General features: G+C 34.6%; 1 protein-coding gene across 4 annotated transcripts; it reads left to right on the forward strand.

The window, feature by feature from the left end:
* Positions 1 to 5,118: 5,118 nt before the first annotated feature.
* Positions 5,119 to 18,300, forward strand: LOC104591163 (cell division control protein 2 homolog). Of its 4 annotated transcripts, XM_019196876.2 has the most exons (9): positions 5,122 to 5,324; positions 10,366 to 10,413; positions 10,493 to 10,677; positions 14,930 to 15,050; positions 15,339 to 15,512; positions 16,568 to 16,731; positions 17,184 to 17,271; positions 17,366 to 17,419; positions 18,004 to 18,300. In XM_019196876.2, exons 2-9 carry the CDS (start codon positions 10,405 to 10,407, stop codon positions 18,091 to 18,093), a joined length of 885 nt encoding a protein of 294 aa, XP_019052421.1. In that variant the 5' UTR covers positions 5,122 to 5,324; positions 10,366 to 10,404; the 3' UTR covers positions 18,094 to 18,300. The 4 variants fall into 4 exon arrangements, with proteins under 4 accessions (XP_010248313.1, XP_019052421.1, XP_088757598.1 ...); XM_010250011.3 differs by having other exon boundaries at positions 5,119 to 5,324; positions 10,366 to 10,677; XM_088901472.1 differs by lacking the exons at positions 5,122 to 5,324; positions 17,184 to 17,271 and adding an exon at positions 5,341 to 10,280.
* The last annotated feature ends 2,811 nt before the right edge of the window (positions 18,301 to 21,111 follow it).

The raw sequence follows: 21,111 nt of genomic DNA on the forward strand, positions 1-21,111 counted from the left end.
TAGATAATTTAGACCATTTAGAGGAGTGACGGTAACTGTAGGTCTTTACTGTGCACCTATGTGCACTCATAGGTGTATTGGACACGTGAACCCACCAATAAGAAGCTACTACATAGCATTTTGAATTTTGGTTTTATTTAACGAGGTTTTTACCATTAACAACGAATCCAGTTGAACCAGATACAAAAGGATAAAAAATACATTAAATTCATTCAAACTCTCTCTTCCTCCTCTCCTCCACCGAGCCCTAACCCAAAAACCATGGTTTTTAAGCCATCGTTGACTTAGACGGTTAGATCGTTCAGCCCGAGGACCATCTAAGCAATCGGTTCTGTTTTACTCTAAACCTAGTCTTTGGTCAAAAACCATTGAAAAAGTCAACAATCCATTGACTCGGACAGTCAAACTGTCAACCCGTTGACCCATTTAACGGTTTTTTGTCATTTTTATTTTTTATTTTTTTGTCAAAACGGACTGACCATTTGAACCGGAGGATCGAACCGTCGACCCAGAAACCGATGGCCATATCCCACATCCCATCGGCAATCTCACTTTACACCGGCATTCATGGACGCGAAATCCACCGGCGGCGCTCTAGCGGTAAGCAGAGAATCTACTTTCTTCTTCTTCTTCTTCCCATTACTCTTCCTCTGCTCCTTCCTCTTCTTCCTCTCCTTCCTCTTCTTCCAATCTTCTTTAAACTCCCTCTTCCTCCTCTCCTCCACCAAGCCCTAACCCAGAAACATCTCACATCCCACATCCCACCGGCAAGGGTAAAACAAGCTTTCATGTTGCCAGCATCTACACACTGTTTTAAGAATCAATTAGACGATTCAGACCATTTTGGCTTTCACGAAAAAGGTTTTTAGAGAGGCTTTTGACAATACAAGAGAATGAAGACATAAATTGTGAAATCAGAGATCAGAGTAAAAATCAAAAGGTTTATCACTAATTACTTTTAAAGCAATAAAATCAAAAGGGAAAAATCAGAGACCAGAGGAAACAAATCCCTCTTCCTGTATTTTTTTCATCCCAGTAAGGTTACTAGAAAGAGATGCAACCATTAATCAGGCCGTTAGGGAGAGAGAGATTAATAAGAGCATTGATAAAATTGAAAGGACATGCAGCAATGGAACCGAGCTTGCATAAAAGAGTTCGCATTCGGGAAGCGTGAACTCATAAAAGAGGAAGAAGAATAAGATTGGAAGAAGAGGAATAAGGAGAGGAGGAAGAATAATGCGAGGAAGAAAAAGAAGAATATTGACCACTTACCACCGGACCACCGCTAGTGGATTTTGCGTCCACGAACACCGGTGTTCGATAGTCGATAGTCCATAGTCGATACCATCTCAAGCAATCTAAAAGCTTAAGCCAGTGAGATCCTTAAACATGAATAAGGTTTTTATTCTCATCACTTGTAACAAAACATCAATTGCGAAACAGCCAAAGCTTTCCAAAAATAAAATTGCTCACGTGATCCAAAGTTTCAAACCACCATACAGGTCTGAGAAAAGATTTTGCACATGCCTAGGTTTTACAGGACAAATAATTTAAAAGAAAGAGGATGTAGATTTGATAAGACCAAATTTTTCCTATTTATTTGCCCCACGAATGAAAAAAAATCCCAAGAGGATAAGAATGGAATAAAGTCTCAAAGTGCCATGATCAAATCTAGTTCTCCATACCATTTTGTAAGTACTAATCTTGTAGAAAAGTGTGTGAGAGAAAAAGAGACAAAAGAGAAGAATATCTAGTATCCATGGTCAAAAAAGTGAGTGAACAAAAGCCCCTCTTATCATTTATACTAGGCATCATAAGCAAAGGACAAAAATGCCCCTAACATTGAGTCGTACATATATACTATACATAACTATAAGGCCCTGTTTCACTTTTCGGTAAGTTATTTACCTTGGTAAATGTACTTACATGAGTAAGTATTTCCCAGGAAAAACTTACCCAGGTAAGTGCCTTTACCCATGTTTTTTTGTTTTCCAGTTAAATAAAGTAATGATCATTTTAGCCATAATAATTCATTATTAAAAGGGGTATTTTTGTCCCATTCAAGTGTTAGTGACTTTCCCCTAAGTGGGAAAGCTATTTATCCACCTAAGAGTTGGGTACCTGGAAAATAAGCTTTCCCTGATCCCCACACAAATCTGAAAAATGAACATGGGTTTCTTGGTCAATGAGAATCAAAATCCCATCGACTTTCCCCCTTTCAAAATCCAGAAAAAGGATGCCCCTAACTATAAAACATAAACAAACAACTACCTAAAGGTTTGCCATTGGTTGAGAATAATATGTTCTTTAGGGATGCAAACGGATCGACTTAGATTCAAAACAGGGTATATTCCAATCCGATCCCAAGATTCGATTGAATCTCACAAATATTGATCCGGATTCGAATATGATAAGGATGTTTGATATCCTAATTTGATACCATCCAATTTAATTTAAAAAATAATAATAAATTATTAAAATAAAAAGAAAATATAACAGTTTAAGTAAAGAAAAACAAAAAATAAAACTATTTTTTCAACTATTTTCATCATATATATACATATTTTTATAGAAAAATTTTATAAAAAGTTTACAAAAATGTAATATAAATAGCATATATATATTAATAATGTCATTTTCTCTAAGTGATCATTAAACCAATAACTAATGATAAATATAGTACAAGGGCATTCAAAGAAACAACTACCAATGGTGCATGTGATTGTACAAAGTAATATTTTCTTATGCAACTATAAAAAGTGGGAACAACTCATTTAAGGCATCTTGACTTTTCTTGAAGGTTCAAAACTTGAAAATAAACTAAAAAACAAAAAAGTGCAAGGTTCAGAGTATTTATACGCCCCCTTCCAATACATTAGGGTATGTTGATATTTTATACCTCAACTAAAATACCATTCTTTTTGAATTTGGTTTTCTCTTTATTGTGAATGCATAAATTGTAATTTGAATACTACTTTTTATTTCATTCTATTTCTTCTTATTAATTATCATATTTAAGATAGTAACTTCATTTCTCTCTCATTGAATCTTATATTTAAGATATTTTATTTCTCATCATTACATTCCAGTAATCAAATCCATGTACAGTAATTTTAATAGTATAAAAATGTAAGTTTTTTTTTAAAAAATTCACCTAAAATAAAACCATTTTTAGGTAGTAGGTAAGTAGTTCAACCATTTGGGTAGAATAGGTGAGCCCTTGATGCCACAATTAAATAATAAAATTTTAAAAATAGGTGGGCCCTCTTATTAAATCCCATATTTAAGATGTTAACTTCATTTCTCTCTCATTGAATCTTACATTTAAGTATTTTTGTTTCTCATCATTACATTCTAGCAATCAAACCAATGTATAATAATTTTAGTAGTATAAAAAGAAATGTAATTTTTTTAAAATTAACCTAAAATTAAAAGCATTTTTTAGGTGGTAGGTAAATAGTTCAACCATTTAGGTAAAATAGGTGAACCATTTATGCCATAATTAAATAATAGAAATTTAAAAATAGATAAATACAAAAAATAAAAAATGGGCACATATATTTGTAATGTGAAACAAAAATAAGTAATGATAAATAATAAGTATTTTATGAATGATAGAAATTAGATACAAAATTTAAGACCAACCTATGTTTGGGTGGTAGGTTAGTGGTTTAACCATTCGGGGCAAATTGGTCAACCTATGATGTCATATTTAAATAATAATAAGTTTTAAAAATATATATATTCAATAAACTTTAAAATAATTTTTGTAAAAAAATATGGGCACATTTATACGTTCATCATATTAAAAGACAAATGTGATAAAAAAAATATTTTATTATTAAAGATGGAAATGGAATACAAAAGTTAGGAAAAAAAAGAGAATTAATGTCTAACACATGACCCCAACCATGTCAAATGGTTAAATGGTTCAACTAACCAAGTCACCATGTTGTTGACAGAAGAAATGGTTCGATGGTTCAACCAGTAAGCTCATTTGGTTGTTAATTAAGTCAATGTTTTTTTTTTTTTTAAACAAAGCAATTTGAATTGAAAAACACAGTTTTAGAAAAATTGGACCAGATCAACCGATTGAAGTAGATGAATTGTGACCCATGCACCTGGCCAGCTTAGTCATATCCCTAAAATAAAAAGTCACAAAAAAAAAACTACTTAAAATTGTTGACCTGATTGGTCAAACTGAAAAACCAATGAATGGGTCCCGATTTTTGTAAATTGGCCAATTTTTTGAATCTCTTTTGAAACATAAATGCAAACTTCCAAAGGCACCTTCCACCACTGTTTTTGCCAAAAAAACGTCTTTTTTGGCTTCAAAACTTAATTTTTAATTGAAACTATAATTAAAAAATATGTTATATATTTTTAATATATGTATATAATTAATATTATTATGTATTGACATTATGTCCTCATGGTTCGTTGAACCTCTAACCTGTAAACCTCTTCCTTTTTCAGGTTATGCCTAGTGCAATTATCTTAACACTAATAAAAATGGTCATTTACTAGAACACCCCTTATAGTTTCACACATTTACTTAAACATACCCTATAGTTTGTATTTTACTAAAACACCCCTTATAGTTTATAACCTATTTACTTAATCGATCTTTCATTATGAAAATAGTAACATGATCACCTAAACTAGGTGGAAAATGTTTAAGGGCATGGACCCATGATTGTTTATTTCAGAAGTCCCCCTAAACTGAGTGGAAAATATTCAAGGGTAAGGATCATGGTTGTTTATTCCAAAAAGTACCCCTAACATTTTTTTTTGTATAGAAAACAAAATTGATCAAATTGAGAAAGATATAGTGCTTGTCCATGTTTAATAGGGGCAAAAATGGAATTAATTTGAACGGATTTTAGTGTTAATATTATCATTTTCAACTTTCATCCAATGGAAGGTTGATTAATAAATTGATTGCAAACTATAAGGATGTTTTAATAAAAGACAAACTATAAGGATGTTTTAGTAAAAGACAAACTATAATATAAGTTTTAGTAAATTCTTGAAATCATAGGAGGTGCTTTAGTAAATAACCCTAAAAAAAGTGGAGTTTTATCAAGCCTCGCTGCCTCGTCCCTCGGGTCCTTGGTCTGGGAATGGTTCTGTCAGGAAATGAGCCAAACTCAATTTGGGCCCTAAAATTTAGCTCTGTTCAGCCCTGGATCGGGCTGGGCGGGCCCTACTTCGAGCAAGGCCGTGCGGGTTCTGACTTCTGAGTCGACTTGAGCCAGGTTTGAAACTGATACTCTTGTAGAAGTGAAGCCTCTCTCGAACCCTAAATAGAACCAGTCAACCAGGTACTTTCTCTCGATCTCTCTATCTTGCTTTTGGTCCCCCTATCACACGTTCTTTCTCTGCTCTTCCGATTTCTCTCCCTCTCTCACCTCTCTATTTCTGTTATAGTTTCCATTTATTCAGCATTGATTCTTTGCTTTTAAAGATCTCCGTGATGCATTTTGTATTAAAACTGGGCTTCGTATTTTTTTCGAATTGGAAGGGAGAATCTGCTGTTAGGTTCTGGATTTCTTTAATACACAATACATGATTGGATAACATTCAAACATTCAATTTGTTCCTGTATCATTTTTATGTGGATTGCTCGAATAACACAACAGAAAATGCTTTACTTTATATGATGTTACCTCAACAAAATGTATATTATCTTACCTTGTTGAATGAGACACAAACATATGCTTCTTCAATTTGTGATTGCCATATAATTTCAACAAGTGGACTTATATGAAGTTCTGTTGTGGATACGCTCAACTAAATTGAGCCTTAAGCCCAGTTATTTGAGATGGGCTACATGAATTCTGCCATTTCTTTTTTTTTTTTTTCTATCAGGATCCACATTTTCTTTAGATTTTGAGGTGGAAGGTGGCTCTAATCTAGTTGTAAATTGTATGGGAATGGAGAGTTTGGTAGTATGGAATCATAGAACAACTATGCGAGAGGTGTGGAACCTATCAAAAGAAATGGAAATTAGATTCAGATGGGCTAGAAGAATCGTAGATGTACAGGACTGAGCTGCTTTGGGCTTTATAATTTTTCTATAACATAGTAGGGTTGTTCTGCATGCAGTAATAGTGTAATTTCATTCATGTGATTTTTACTAAAACCTATAGTTTACAATAAAGAAGGAGCTACATTTTCTTACTTATCAAAAAAAAAGAACCACATTTTCTTCTAGAGATCCTTATCATATCATTGTAGAACCACTCACAAGTGGCTATGGAGATTTCCAATTGATTGTAATAAGTTGTGGCACTCAGTTATCAAAAGTATCCATTGGTGCTCACGCTAATGGGTAGGATGTGGAACTAGTAACGAGAGCTACCTTGCAATCCCTCGGAACTGATCACTCTCTTCTTGAGAATTTGTGAGGACCTTTTTAATAAATTGATTTCTGTTATTGATCAAAAAAAAAAAAATTGTGAGGACCTCTGGTGGGGGGAATCTGCTTCAATGCACTCATTTCTAAGATTGTATACCCTTTCCTCTTACAAAAACTCTCTGGGGCTATCTCTTTGCTTCTGTGTTTGGATGGTGTGTGTTTTAACCCTAATGACTCCATATGAGGATTTTTTAGTACGGACCATCTTGGTAAATTTTCTTGTGCTTCTGTCATCAAGGCTTTAACTCTTCTTGACCATCCCCTTCCATCTTTCCTATCAAAGCCAGTATTGCATGGAAACTAAGGTTTAAAATGTCGATTATCCAAATAGAGGAAACATGTCAGAAATATCGTATAGAAATAATGTGAAAATTATAGACATGGTGGAAATATTGTAAAATATGCAAAAACATAGAATGATATTTTATGAAATGAAAAAAGAAGCAATGATACACCCTTTTAAATTATTATCTTGTTCCAAATCATTAAACAAATCTAAGAAACTAAGGTTATAGGTAGAAGAAAAAAAGATGTTTTGAAATTGTTCTGTAAACCTTAAGATTCAAAACCAGATGATAGAATCCACATATCTACAATATTGTTACCAACTTATGTTATAATACTATCTCTTGTACTTTGCATAGTGCCAATAATGTTCATTGGGGAATTTGTCGATTCCAATAAAGTTTTGTGTCATTACCCATGGAAATGGAAATATGTCGTGGAAACCATCTTTTGTACTCCATATAGTACTGCTAGTGTTCACTTGGGAATATGTCAGTTCCAGTAAAATTTTGTGTCACTGCCATGGAAATGGAAATATGCCATGAAAATATTAGGAAATTTAGGGACATTTTAAACCAAGATGAAAACGGGCATTGGAATTGTAATCTGATGCATCTCCAAAAGTTTGACTAGGCAAGATGAGAAAACATGGATTTGTGAACATATTTAAGGAAAAGCATACACTATTAAAATAATTTATATTTTTAATTTGTAACATTATATATCTATAGAAAATGTTGTCTTTGTTACTAAGTCGTGTTTGATACAAAAATTCAATTGATCTTGTAGAATAGCTATTCATTTATGACAAATAAGCTTGTAGATAAAAATGATATGTTATGTAGAAGTGCCCTCAAGAATTTGTGGAGTGTTGGACTTGGATGACTTGACACAACATCCATTTAAGAGAGTCCATGCAACACTGATCAAAGCCATTTGGTCAGACCCTAGCCTTCCTAAAATTAGGTTTTGTTGTTGGAAAGTAATCCATTTGAAGACAATACTTTGGCCTTCTAGGAGAGAAGCCCAAATTTGGTATTATATAGTGTTTTAAAAGTGCAAAGAGCAGGGGTCAATTTGCACTTGAGGCGCAAGGTGAGGCGTGTGCCTTTTTAAGAAAGGTGTAAAAAATAAAAAGGAAAGCTAAAAAATCAAAATTGTCAAAAAAATGCCAAAATTTTCAAAAAATGCAAAAAAATTATTAAACATAATATTAATAAAAATATAAACTTAAGTTTTAAAATAAATATTTTAAAAAACCTATTATCTAATATTAAAATACATAAATATAACATGTAAAGAATATTCAAATGAGAATTTAAAAATAAAATCAAATATATAAAACATTTTCAAGCATATAAAACCCACAATCTCTTTTTTTTTTCTCAATTGCATTACTTCAAGTAGCTAATGTGATGTAAAACATATTACATCCCTGATTCTATGAGCCCCCTTTGTGTCACGACCCTCGAGGCAAGCCCAAACAAGTCCACATTAGGTCGTAAATTCTTAGTTCTCACATAAAAATAATGATTTTATAGTTTTTATTGCTTTTTAAGAAATTTTATTAGGATGAATGAATGAATGAACAACATTACCTAACATGGACTTGTTTAGGCTTGCCTTGAGGGGTGTGGCACGGGCCCAACCGCTAGACACAAAAAAGCAATAAAGTGTCAAGGTTTCAAAAGGCACACGCCTAGGCACACTAGGCGTGCACCTTTTGAAAGGGCTGCGCCCAGGACCTAGGCGAGGCGCCTACCCTGAAATGCGCCTCGCTTGTGTGCCTAGGCATGCCTTTTAAATCACTGGTATTATCACATAACATGTGCTTTGTCTATAAAAGCAAGCTATGCAACCACATTCTACCTACCAATGTTTAGAGAACTAGATCGAGCATAGAACCAAAAAAGGGAGAGGTTCATGGGTCAAAGGTTCAACCGGGGTCAAACCAGAGGTCGAACCGTGCGTGGCATATACGTATATATACTACGAGTCATATAAATACTATATATAAAATATTTTACAACTTTTATTATACTTAAATATGGTGGATGGATGGCAAGTTCCTTAATTTTTAAAGCAAATGGCCATGGTTCAAACCTCTTAATTCACATTTTCTTTAAAATACATGTGTAATAAAGTAATATATACAATAAAGAGTCATTAATTAACACAAATAAAGAAGTGGATTAATGATAATTAAATACTATATATAAAATATTTTACAACTTTTATTATACTTAAATATGGTGGATGGATGGCAAGTTCCTTAATTTTTAAAGCAAATGGCCATGGTTCAAACCTCTTAATTCACATTTTCTTTAAAATACGTGTGTAATAAAGTAATATATACAATAAAGAGTCATTAATTAACACAAATAAAGAAGTGGATTAATGATAATTAAACAATACTTGAAAATAAGAGGTCATGGGTTCAAGTCTTGTCACATATGTTTTGGAATTTAAATTATTTAATGACCTGAGCAGTTTCATGAAACCGGAACCGGTTCACTAGTTTTCCATCTAAACCATCTGGTCAGCCAGAGCAATGACAGCCTCATCTTAAGAGTAAGCTTGAATATGGCATGGATTCCCCTTCTACTAGATAGAATCATACTGAATTTTGATGGCCACAGCCATGGGATCCTGGAAGCTTGGGTATAGGTGGTGTTTTCAGAGATCATAACTGTGGACATCAAAGTAGCTTTTTCTGGACCATTAGATTTTGGTAACTCCAATACAAGCTATGCTTCAAGGTTTGCAATTGGCTGCTTCATTGGCTTCAGGGAGCTAATAGTTGAAAGGGATTCAAATACTATAATCCTCTGGTTAAAAGGTTAAATGGAAGAACCTTAGAGATTCAATTATCAGATCATGGAAGCAAGGCATTAGGCACTTGGTCTGGGTGCAAACTTGGTTTGGATACCAAGATCTGCCATCTCACTTGCTGGCTCAGTGGCTTGTGAAGGAGTTAGCAGATGGACCTTGGTGTGGGATGGCTATCCTTTGAATTGAGAGTCCAGCAAATAGCCTTGCAAGTTGCAAGGATGGGATTCTGAATGGACTAAGGGGGAGCAGTATGGACTGGCTCCAAGATATTCCCTGTACACTATATTAGTGTATACACCTTGTATATTCATACTGTACTTTTCTGACAACATTAGTAAGTCTTCTTCAATTATGAATTAGAAAAAGCATATTCATATTGGATTTGCTAATGATTTTTATTTGGGCTGTCAACCTGACAAAACCCACCTTTATCCAGGGTGGGGGCTCAGTGTAATACAAGACAATTGTAGTGGATTTTAACTGTGTAATAGATCGATGAAAATAAAATCCAAGACTACAATGATTCCTTAATCGTCTTTTGCATATTTCTTATACTTGCATGTATGCTATTTGGTGAATTTTGAATATATAAGAGTATAGAAATTACCCACGATTTTCATTCTACTTACCAAAAGCTATTCTGGTTGTGTTAGAATGGGGATTCTGAGAAGTTTCTGCCAAGCACACCATGTTCATTCCCCAAATGAAAATTGGCAGGAATTTACTCTAAATGCAACCTAAGGTGATTCTGTATTTACCTAACATCATTAATTGGAAGCATGTTTGACATTGTTTGTATTTTTTTCCTTTTGAATACTTGTTTTCAGATTCTTCCCTCTGCAGTGAGGATTTCTTATCTGGGGTTAATGGACCAGGTAATCAATCTTGGTCCTGTAGTTTCTCATTCATTTGTTTCTCGTTTACCTTTGAGTTGAAATGTGGCAAGTATGGCAGTATGAGAAAGTTGAGAAAATTGGAGAAGGGACTTATGGGGTGGTTTATAAGGCTCGTGACCGTTTGACAAATGAGACTATAGCTCTTAAAAAGATCCGTTTAGAACAGGAAGATGAAGGAGTTCCAAGCACTGCAATAAGAGAAATCTCCCTCTTGAAAGAGATGCAACATGGAAACATAGTCAGGTTCTTCTACAATCTCATGCCACTTTATTAAGGGGCTAATAAACATGTCATTTATTCATATTAATAAAATTGAAATTTCTTTGTCGCTGATAAAAAAATCACTGTTGGCATGTGATGCTGAAAGTCATTACTTTCTCAATTTTCATAATTTCATTTGCTGCATGTTTATTTATTGCTTTCTGTATCTCATCACTGACATAATTATATTGAAAAATAACTTAGAATTTCCTTCTTATATGAAGATGCGTGAAACAGATTTGCTAAGCCATTATGTCAAGAAGGGTTATCAAAGCCATTCTTGGAGGTTGGAGATTCATTGTTCTTGTTTTTATTTTTTATTTTTTATTTTCATGGTACTTTTTTATTATCAAGGCATAAAAGGAGATTGAAAGGATTTGTTTTGGTTTATTCTAACCTTTCTCACTTGTTGTCTTTTTCTGAGAAAACACTACAGACAAAAAAAACTACGTCTTTTCATGAGGTAGCAAATCCCTTATTGGCAAGATAATGTTGTGTCTTCAATCTTGATACAGATGGGATAGCAAATAGATATCGTTATGATGTAACTAATCCTTTTTCTCTCTTCTCCTCTCTCTTTCTCTTCTCCCAAGATTTCCAACTCAAAAGAAACATGGTATCAGGGCAAAATTTCTGATCCTATGAACTGATCTCTTCTCTCCATTGCTTTAAAAGTACAAAGTGCAACAAAAGCATAAGGGGCAATTTGCGCTCAAGGCACAAGGCAAGGCACATGCCTTTCCAAAGCAAGGTGCAAAAATGCAAAAAAAAAATTAAAATATTAAAATATTAAACATAACATTAATTAAAATTATAAACTTATGTTTTAAAAAACTTAATATCTAAAAATTTACATAAACATAACATGTAAAACATATTCAAATGAAAATTTAAAAATAAAATCAAACATATAAAACATATTCAAGCCCAAACAAGTCCATTTTAGGGTCTTAAATTCTTAATCCCTACACACACACACAAAAAGGATTTTATACATTGCCTTTTAAGAAGATACTTTATTAGAATTATAAAAAAAAAGATACTTTATTAGGATGATTGAATGAACAACATTAGAGAATAGGGGGTCCTCGGTAGGGGTGCTCATGGTTCGGTTAACTGAACAGTGGGCTAATTTTGGAAAACCGGTAACTGAAACCGAACCGAAGCCGATCGGTTAACCTGTTTGATTAGCCGCCTGTTCAATTCGTTGGATTTTTGGTTTTTTATTATTTACAATATTTATTATATAAAAATATAAAAATATAAAAATATATAATAAAATACTAGAAATATATATAATATTATATTTTATATAATATATTATATATTATAAATATATGTATACCATTCGGTTCGGTTAACTGCTTGTTTTCTATTTTGGTTAACCAAAACCAAACTGGTACCTTCGTTTTTTTAAATACTGAATGAAGCTGAACTGACTGGTTTGGTTAGCCGAATTTTCAATTCAGTTTTGGTCGGTTTTTTGGTTTTTTTGCTCACCCCTAGTCTTCGGATCTTTGGTGAGTGAGCAAAGCGGGCTAACATGCAGGGTGTTTGGTTCTGTGGGCGTTTATTCAATAAATGTTGCCACATAGGCGCCACTTCACCATTTCCCCTCTCTTTCTCTTCCGTACGCATCAGGAATGGCAAAAGTGGACTTTGGTTTTTGTGCACACCTACCGTTTGGGGAAGTTATTTTTTAAAGCTTCCACAAATTGTTAGGCGTTTTTTCACTCTTACGCTGATGTGGAGCCTAGTGGTGCCTAGTTGTCATAAACGGTTGTAATTATTACCTTTCTCGGTTTTGCAAGCAAATAAAGTACAAACGTTGAATGAAAAAACGTAAACGGAACCAAACACATACATGGACTTGTTTGGGCTTGCCTCAAGGGGCTTGGTACGAGGTCTGGTGCCCCAAACTCAGCCACTAGGTTCAAAAAAGAAACTTTCAGATTGACAAACTCATAGAGACTATGTTGTCAAGATGATGCCTAGGCGACAAGGCACCCTTTGAGGTTCACCTTGCCTAATCTTCAAGCAGTTTTTTTAATTCCTACTATAAAATACTTTTTTGTTTATTCTTTTTTGAGATTATAATTATAAAATAGACGTTATTAAACTAAACTAATCATTTTGTGGTTTTATATACTATTTTTTTTTTATTTTTTCTTATTTATTAGGGTTTAATCAACACAAACATCGCTAAATGCTGTATTGAACCCTCAAAAACTTCAAAACCTGAACTAATGAGTAAGGAAGAACTTAAAATTTTATCTAATCAGCACATTTTCTTCTTCCATATGTTCTACTACTACTACTACCAATACTTTTTCTTTTCTTATTTTCCTATAACAAAAATAAGGGTTCAGCCCCTATATATATATATATATTTTTTTTTTCTTCTTCTTTTTCTTCTCATGAATATGTTGATTTTCTATACTTTAATATGAACTTTATACTTATGAAAATTATGAATAATTATTAAGGAAATATGGTTATGGTACCTAGGGAACTACCCTAGGATCTAAATTTTCAACATAAAAAAAAATCCATCGCCTAGGCGGGCACCTAGGTGACAAGGTGCCCCCCCTGTCGCCTAGCCTCGCCTTGGCACCTCGAAAACTATAGAGAAAGTGGTCCGTTTGATTTCTGGACTGATCAAGAGTAGTTTCAGCACTCTTTCACTCCTTTTTCTTCTTCTTGGTTGTTGTACCAGGAAGATTTGTCACTGAACATAAAGTGGTGATGTGAAGAGATTTGATTGGTATCTCTATCCAGTTTTTCTTTCATATGCAGGTGTGTGTACCTGTGTGTTTAGGCTTTCCGTTAAAGTGTTGGGATGTCCTACAAGCTCAGTTGAGGAGGGTTTCTATGTGCTACAATTGTGATTAACCCTAGTGGTGTTCTCAGGTATCTAAAGGCGAAACTCTTTGCTCTTTTAACAGCCTAAGAAGTGTCTCATTATAGTGTTCTGTTACTGTGCATTGTTGGTGGCTTCAAACTAGTAGTTAATAGCACCTTTCAAGTTTCCGTTGGGGCATTTGTGGCTCAGGTGTTTGATAAAAGTTCTATGTGAACTAGTTGTGTTAATTCTTGAATCATTCGGATGGCTAGGGAGGATTCAGCTTCATCCTCAATTATAGGATCTCAATACGGAATACCAAACCAGGTTGATAACTTGTTTGTACCCATTCCCATTGCACCCCTAGATGGTTTAAACTATCTAGACTGGGCAAAGGGTGTCAAACTCTTTATTGGTGATAGGGGGAAGACTGGCTATTTGATAGGGATTATTATAGAACCAAAGGAGAAGGGTCATATCCATGATAAGTGGGACCAAAAAAACCGTATGGTATTGTCTTGGCTGCTGTCATCCACTCCTTCAATCAGGAAGAACTTTATGTGGGGTGACACTGTCAAGGTGTGGGATTAGGCTAAAGCTACTTGCTCAGAACAAAGACATTATGCTAGACTATACCAGTTGCAGGTGGAGTTGGCTGCATATTAGCAGGGTGTTAAGTGTCTCTTGGACTATTACTCCACTCTTACTTCAATGTGGAATGAGCTGGATTATCACCAACCACTGCCTGAGGGATATAAAGGGTGCTATGAATTGTAAAAAGTTATTCTCATTGGTAGAGGATGCTTGCCTTTCTAGTCAGTCTTAATCCAATCTATGAACCAATCAGAGTACAAATGTTGGGAGCAAGGAGTTGCCTAGTCTACAAGAGCTGTATGCATTGATTCAGTCAGAGGAGACTAGGAGCCAGGCCATGAACCTTACTGAGGGGGAGCAGGTGGCCTTGGATGCAAAGGGTGATCTTAAGCAGGGTGACAAATCTAAGAGGACTGAAGAGGCTGATAAGGAGAAACTATGGTGTACTCATTGTGAATCTCATGATCCGATTGTCTCTTCCTTTTTTCTCTTATTCTTCTCTCTTTGCTATTTTATCTTTTTCAACACCAGATTTTTTTATTTAATTAATTATTGCTGAACTATTTGACAAGAGATTCCTCATCAATCTTTTAGGAGAATCCCACTTAGTTGCTATTTAACAGACTACTGCAAAACCCCCCTGTTCAACTTGTGACTTCTCAAATTCAATACTAAATTCTCGTGGCAAATATGCCTGTATGGAGAGTTTCTCTAATTTAATTAATTTCTTGTATTTGCATTTTCATCTGTTTTATGGTTTTTCTTGTAAATAATTTGTCAATTGGTTCTGTCTAACAGGTTGCAGGATGTAGTGCACAGTGAGAAACGCTTATATCTTGTTTTTGAGTATCTTGACTTGGACTTGAAGAAGCACATGGATTCTTGTCCAGATCTTGCCAAGGATCCACGTTTAATAAAAGTGCGTGAGATGCTTCCACCCCATAGATATTCATGCATTCTTCTATATTAAAAGACAAATATAATGCTCTTCAGACTTGCTTCAGAGTTTAGCTGCCACACTTGAAGATTCTGTAACCATGTTTGTAACAAGGTCATATTTGTCAATAAAATTCTAGGATGTTGTACAGTATATTGGCTATTCTGGCAATAGCATGTATGTGTTGCATTTCATTATAATGTACCTATGGTGATACAAGGCTAAAGCTGCAATTAAACTACATGGGATGGGTTTCCTCCTCTCTTGCAGATGTTTCTGTATCAGATTCTTCGTGGAATTGCTTATTGTCATTCCCATAGAGTATTACATCGAGATTTAAAACCTCAGAATTTGCTTATAGATCGCCGTACCAATGCTTTGAAGCTTGCAGACTTTGGATTAGCCAGGGCATTTGGTATTCCTGTGAGGACATTTACTCATGAGGTATCAACTTGAGCTACCTATTTCACTGGTTTTTGCAATATTGCATCCAAACTTTCGATGTTTCTCTTCAGTAGTAGCTGATTTATTATTGTTCTTTATGATTGCAAATCTTCTAATTGGTTTTTTCCCCAGCTATGCAAGTTGTTCTGAGATTTATTTTGATTCAAATTTTGTTTCTTGGACTTTTACTGTGTAATCTAGAAAAAATAAAATAAAAGGGGGATTATTAGGGCCTGTTTGAGAGGGCTTAACTTTGGTTCAGCTGCTTTGAAGAAGAGATTCGTATGAAGAGCCATCTAAATGCCTGTACAATGACTAAATTTGGCTCTTGTTAAAGTCTAGTTGGCAGGGGTAATATTGCCTTTTGATCATTGTTTTTAGTCTCTCTCTATAATGTGTTACTAGTCAGGGGTATAGTTGTAATTTTGGTTATTGATTAGAAGCTAAATAAAACATGGATCGACGGTATGGGAGTTTAGTTCGACTTCCCCCTACTGAAACCCTTCTCTCTTCTTAATTTCTTCTCTTCTCTTGACCAACTTTACATCCTTAGTTTTCTTTCTTTTTCTTATTGTTCTAACAATATATTCAGGTAGATCACATGGTATCAGAATTTACAATTCACATGAAGTGCATCATATTTACATAAAAAATGCATTGTCTCATGTTCAAATGGATGTAAAGCATTTAAAGTAATCAAAGCAGTGGTGCCCACACTTCTATTTATAGTATCTTACTATAAATATTATAATAAACAAGTTTGGAGGGATTCTCTTCTTTCTATTACATTGATATGTAATGAGAAACACGACCTAATGGTTCCCCACTTCTATTTATAATACCCTATTATAAAACATTATCTTAAAACGTAAGAGCATGAGGCATATGCCTCAAGTGTGTGTGACTCTTGTATGACTCCACGAGTTTTCTTAGTACCTCACCTTAAGGCAGACCTCCAAAATCTACATGCCTGCAGTAGATCTAATAGATAAGATAAGCTCAATTATAATTTCTTTTGGCTGTGGCTCTTATTCCCTCGGTAATTTTCTTTTCAGGTTGTAACACTGTGGTATAGGGCACCAGAGATCCTCCTTGGGTCTCGCCATTACTCTACTCCTGTTGATGTGTGGTCAGTTGGTTGTATATTTGCTGAGATGGTGAACCAGCGGCCATTATTCCCCGGAGACTCTGAGATTGATGAACTATTCAAGATTTTCAGGTGTGCAATATCTTGTGTCTGAAGCTACAAACCCCAAGGCTAGGTCAGAGCCCCTATAATTTTCTATTTGTCTCACATTCAGAGGATTGGGACCCACAGCTTGTTGGGCACCACCGAAAAGAGTCATAAATCAACTTGAGGATCATCCAAACTATTTATTTATTTGTCATTTTGATTATGAAGGCTCCAAAATGATGTCTGAATCAGATAGTTGAGAATCATCTGATTGTTCTGATTTGGAGCATATACAATATCTTAGGTGGGATTAATCCAATGGTTGGTCTTTACCTTCTGAATAGTGAGAATTCTGGTGAGTTAAAGGGGCTTGAAACCTATGTTATGATCCTGTGGACCCATACTGAAGATGGTACTATTTACTCACTTTATGATATTCTGGGTTCTTATTATCTTCCTTTTTTGTATTCTTGTTTACACATGCTCTCATAATGAAGATTTTTGGGTACCCCAAATGAAGAAACTTGGGCTGGGGTTACCTCGTTACCAGACTTCAAGTCTGCCTTTCCCAAGTGGCCTCCTAAGGTGATTAGGGTTTTGATATAGTTATGTTGGACGTTTGACCTTTTTGCCGAAGTATATGCATTAGGAGATTTAAGCTTTGGCTCCTCTGCTGCAGGATATTGCAACCTTGGTCCCAAATCTTCAACCAGCTGGAGTTGACCTTCTTTCTGTAAGTATTGGATTCACACATAATTGGAAAAAAAAAAAAAAACACTAATTCAGGGCCCATTAAAATTATATCTGAAGGAGTTGCACATGCATTACTGTTGTCTTCATAACCCCACACATAGAGGGTGCATTTGGGTCACCTGTGGCTTCAACCTTCCCTTTTCTACTAGATTCACCCACAGGCTGGTGAAACACCATGGGTATTTTATTATATGACATCTAGAATTTTGGTGCTTCTGTCCTGGTCTGTTAAGCCCCCAAATCAGCGCTTTATGTGTTCATAAAGTGCCAAGGTTAGGTCCATTTCTAGTCTACCCCTCCCACCTCTCACACCCCATTGGGTAATGGAAGAAGAGAAGGGCAGCCTAGTGCATAAGACTCCCGCCATGTATGCAGCATTATCACTGCACATACAAAGAGGCTGTTTCCAAGATTTGAATCCTGATCACCTAGGTTGTAATGGGGCAACCCCATTGGGTAATGGCCTTTTTTTATTATCGTACTTTGATGTTAAAGTAAATAAATAGTAAGACGTACACATTAAGGGGCATTTTCTCATGCGTATCTGTAAAACTGTCCCACCAGAAAATGCTCTGCTTGGACCCACGTAAAAGAATTACTGCACGGAATGCACTCGAGCATGAGTACTTCAGGGATCTTGGATTTGTACCCTGACCCTTGATCTCTCTATAAATTGTCCTTGTACTTCAGCGACTCTTGGGGTTTGATTGTATGTTAGAACTTGTGCTTCCTTCGATGTATCATTTACCAGTTTCTGGTTCATGTCACATAAAACTATTGCTTGGCCATTCATGGATTTGTAGCCTCTATTGCGGCTTTCATGTCTTAAAGAAACATTGTGTGGATGGTGTTCACATGATATATGCTTGTAGATGGATCTTTATGCTTTGTACCTCTTATTGAAAATTTACCAAAAAAAAAAAAAAAGATAACCATTACCATTTACTCTTAATGTCAAACGAGGTTGGGAAAGGCAATTTTGATGTATTGGGATACACTTTCTATATGCATAGATATGGCGGAAAAGTTAAGACATGGATACATTGAGAAAACTCACGATTTCGTAAATTGATTTTTCATCTCATTAAATTGAGTAAAAAGACCCTTTTAGCCTTAACTATTCATCAAATTTTTAAAATATGCCCCTTATTGTTAATCAAAATTTCGAGCATATGTTAAACTGAAATATTCGAGTCAATGATTTGCCCAGTCAATGGGTCACTGACAATTTAACAGTTTTTAGCCAAGGACCGGGTTAAGGGTGAGACAACCAGTTGCCTAGACAGTTCCCAGGCCAAATGGTCAAACCATCTGGGTCAATGACAGTTTGAAAATATTGTTTTGGTCTCTGTTATGAGTCAGAGATCCTACTTGGAGAAAAAGTAAACGTATCATTTGGATTGGGTTACCTTTGGGTCATGCCGCTCCAACCATTTAAAAATGTAACCCTAAACCTCAAAGTCATTTAAAATCAAGTATAACCTTATTTTTTTGGTAAATATCAAGTACAACCATTTAACTCATTATAATTTCATTTAAATCAAGTATAGGGAAGTTCCTGCTTCAATTGTGTGTATTATCATGTTTTTGAAGTTCGATTCCTCTAAGGTAGCTGGAAGATATGGGGCCAACCACGATACATGTGAGACCAATGTATATGTAGAGCTGAGATTGGGCCAGTATTATGATAGAACAGTTCGAAGATTTTCTAAGAGAACCATAACAGTTTGGTCTACAACTATAGCTACATGATGAGCAAGTTTGCACAAGTTTAATCCCTTAGATAATTGATTCTTTAGGTCAATTTGATCGGATGGTACATTACACTTTCGATGATGGGATTGAACTCCGAATTCTTGAACTAATTTTTCTTCAAATTTTAGTCCCCGTTTAGTTTGCAGGAATAGGGGTCTGGAATCGGAATGGATTATTCTGATTCCAACTGTTTGGTTGGGTGGAATTGGAATCCCATTCCCATTCCTGATATAATGGCATTCCTCCATTTGAGGGAATAACCATTCTCTGCCCCTCCCTTGGGAATGAACTTTTATTCCTACTGATTCCAATTCTCATTCCCATTCCTGTATTAACTAAACAGATTATAGAAATGGACCATTTCAATTTCGATTCCAATTTCAATTTTCTACAAACCAAACAGACCCTTATTTGCTCAGATTCAAAACCATGGGGCAGAGTTGTTTCACTTGAACAGTTAAAACACAGAAATGTGGACATACATGAATCACGTTTGAAAGGGTAATAGATAATCGATACGCCATCCAAAACTCGATATTTATTGGGTTTGTTGTTTAAAACAAATGGAACGTGACAAGCAACTAACAAAGGGGTAGTAATAGTATTTGCCATATTTCCAAAAATTAAGGGTACATAAGTAACCTCAGGGGTACATTAAATAATTAACCCATATTAATTAAAATTAAGAACATAAATATAAAAAGTAATTAAAGCATGACCTTATGGTAGATTTTTTGCCTTCGAACCTAGATACTTGGCTTTCAATCTCCTTGGCCTTAAATATCTTTAGCTCTTGTTTGTAGGTTTTTGTCCCATAAATATGGGAATTAATGTATTGCCGTACTTAGGGTGTCAATCGACCGTTTTCAAATTGGATCTAATTTGATTCAAAAACTTATTAAATCGTATTTGGATGGTCCATTATAATTATTTGATTGGTCCAATCTAAAATTAATTGGTTCATATTCTTATTGGTCTGAATTGAATCTAAACCAAATTTTCAATAATCCGATCATGAAGCCAAACCCTTGTCCAATTTGAAACCAATGAAAACTAAAACCGGCATAAAATCACTTTTATAAATTACATTTACGAAAACACTTTTATAAAAGTAATTTTATGAAAGCATTTTTACAAAAATATTTTTACTAAAACACTTTTACAAAAGTACTTTTACATGAAAACACTTACAAAAGAACTTTTTCAGAAGTACTTTTATAAAAACACTTTTACGAAAGTATTTTTACAAAAGCACATTCACAAAAGCACTTTTATGAAAGTACTTTTACAAAAACTTTTATAAAAGCATTTTTACAAAAGCACTTCTACGAAAATACTTTTATTAAAGTACTTTTACAAAAACACTCTTATGAAAATGTTTTTACAAAAGTGCTTTTTTAATGCCAAAAAGGTATATTTTTATAATTTTCAGATTTTTTTTTCATTTTAATATATTTTTTATAATTTTTTATATGCTCTGTTTTTTATATAATTTTTATATTAATCCAATCCATTTACAATTTAATGGATTGCATTGGATTTGGACCAGATTGGGTCCAGTCCACTTGTAAGTGAACTCACATTGAACTGGATCAGGTTTGACTAAATCTAGTCCAATTGACACCTCTAGCTGTGCCACAAGTGATATAAAAAATTCCACGCATTGGCCTATAATTTGTGCCCTAGCCCTATAGCCCTACTCATCTTGTTTCGCGGCAAATCCAATGTCTATGAAGAACCTACCCCTTTAACCTGTCGGGTGGCATGCTATGCTACATGGTTTACGAAATAGTTGTTACAAATCACCATGGTTATGATATGTTACACAAATTAATGCCATGTGGCACTTTTTCTTTTCTTTTCTCTTCTTTTGCTTTCAATGTTTTTGCTTTATGAAACACGTTACCAAACTCTAAA

Source organism: Nelumbo nucifera, chromosome 3, assembly GCF_055504915.1.
Source record: "Nelumbo nucifera cultivar China Antique chromosome 3, China Antique-T2T, whole genome shotgun sequence".
Classification (NCBI taxonomy): Eukaryota; Viridiplantae; Streptophyta; class Magnoliopsida; order Proteales; family Nelumbonaceae; genus Nelumbo; species Nelumbo nucifera.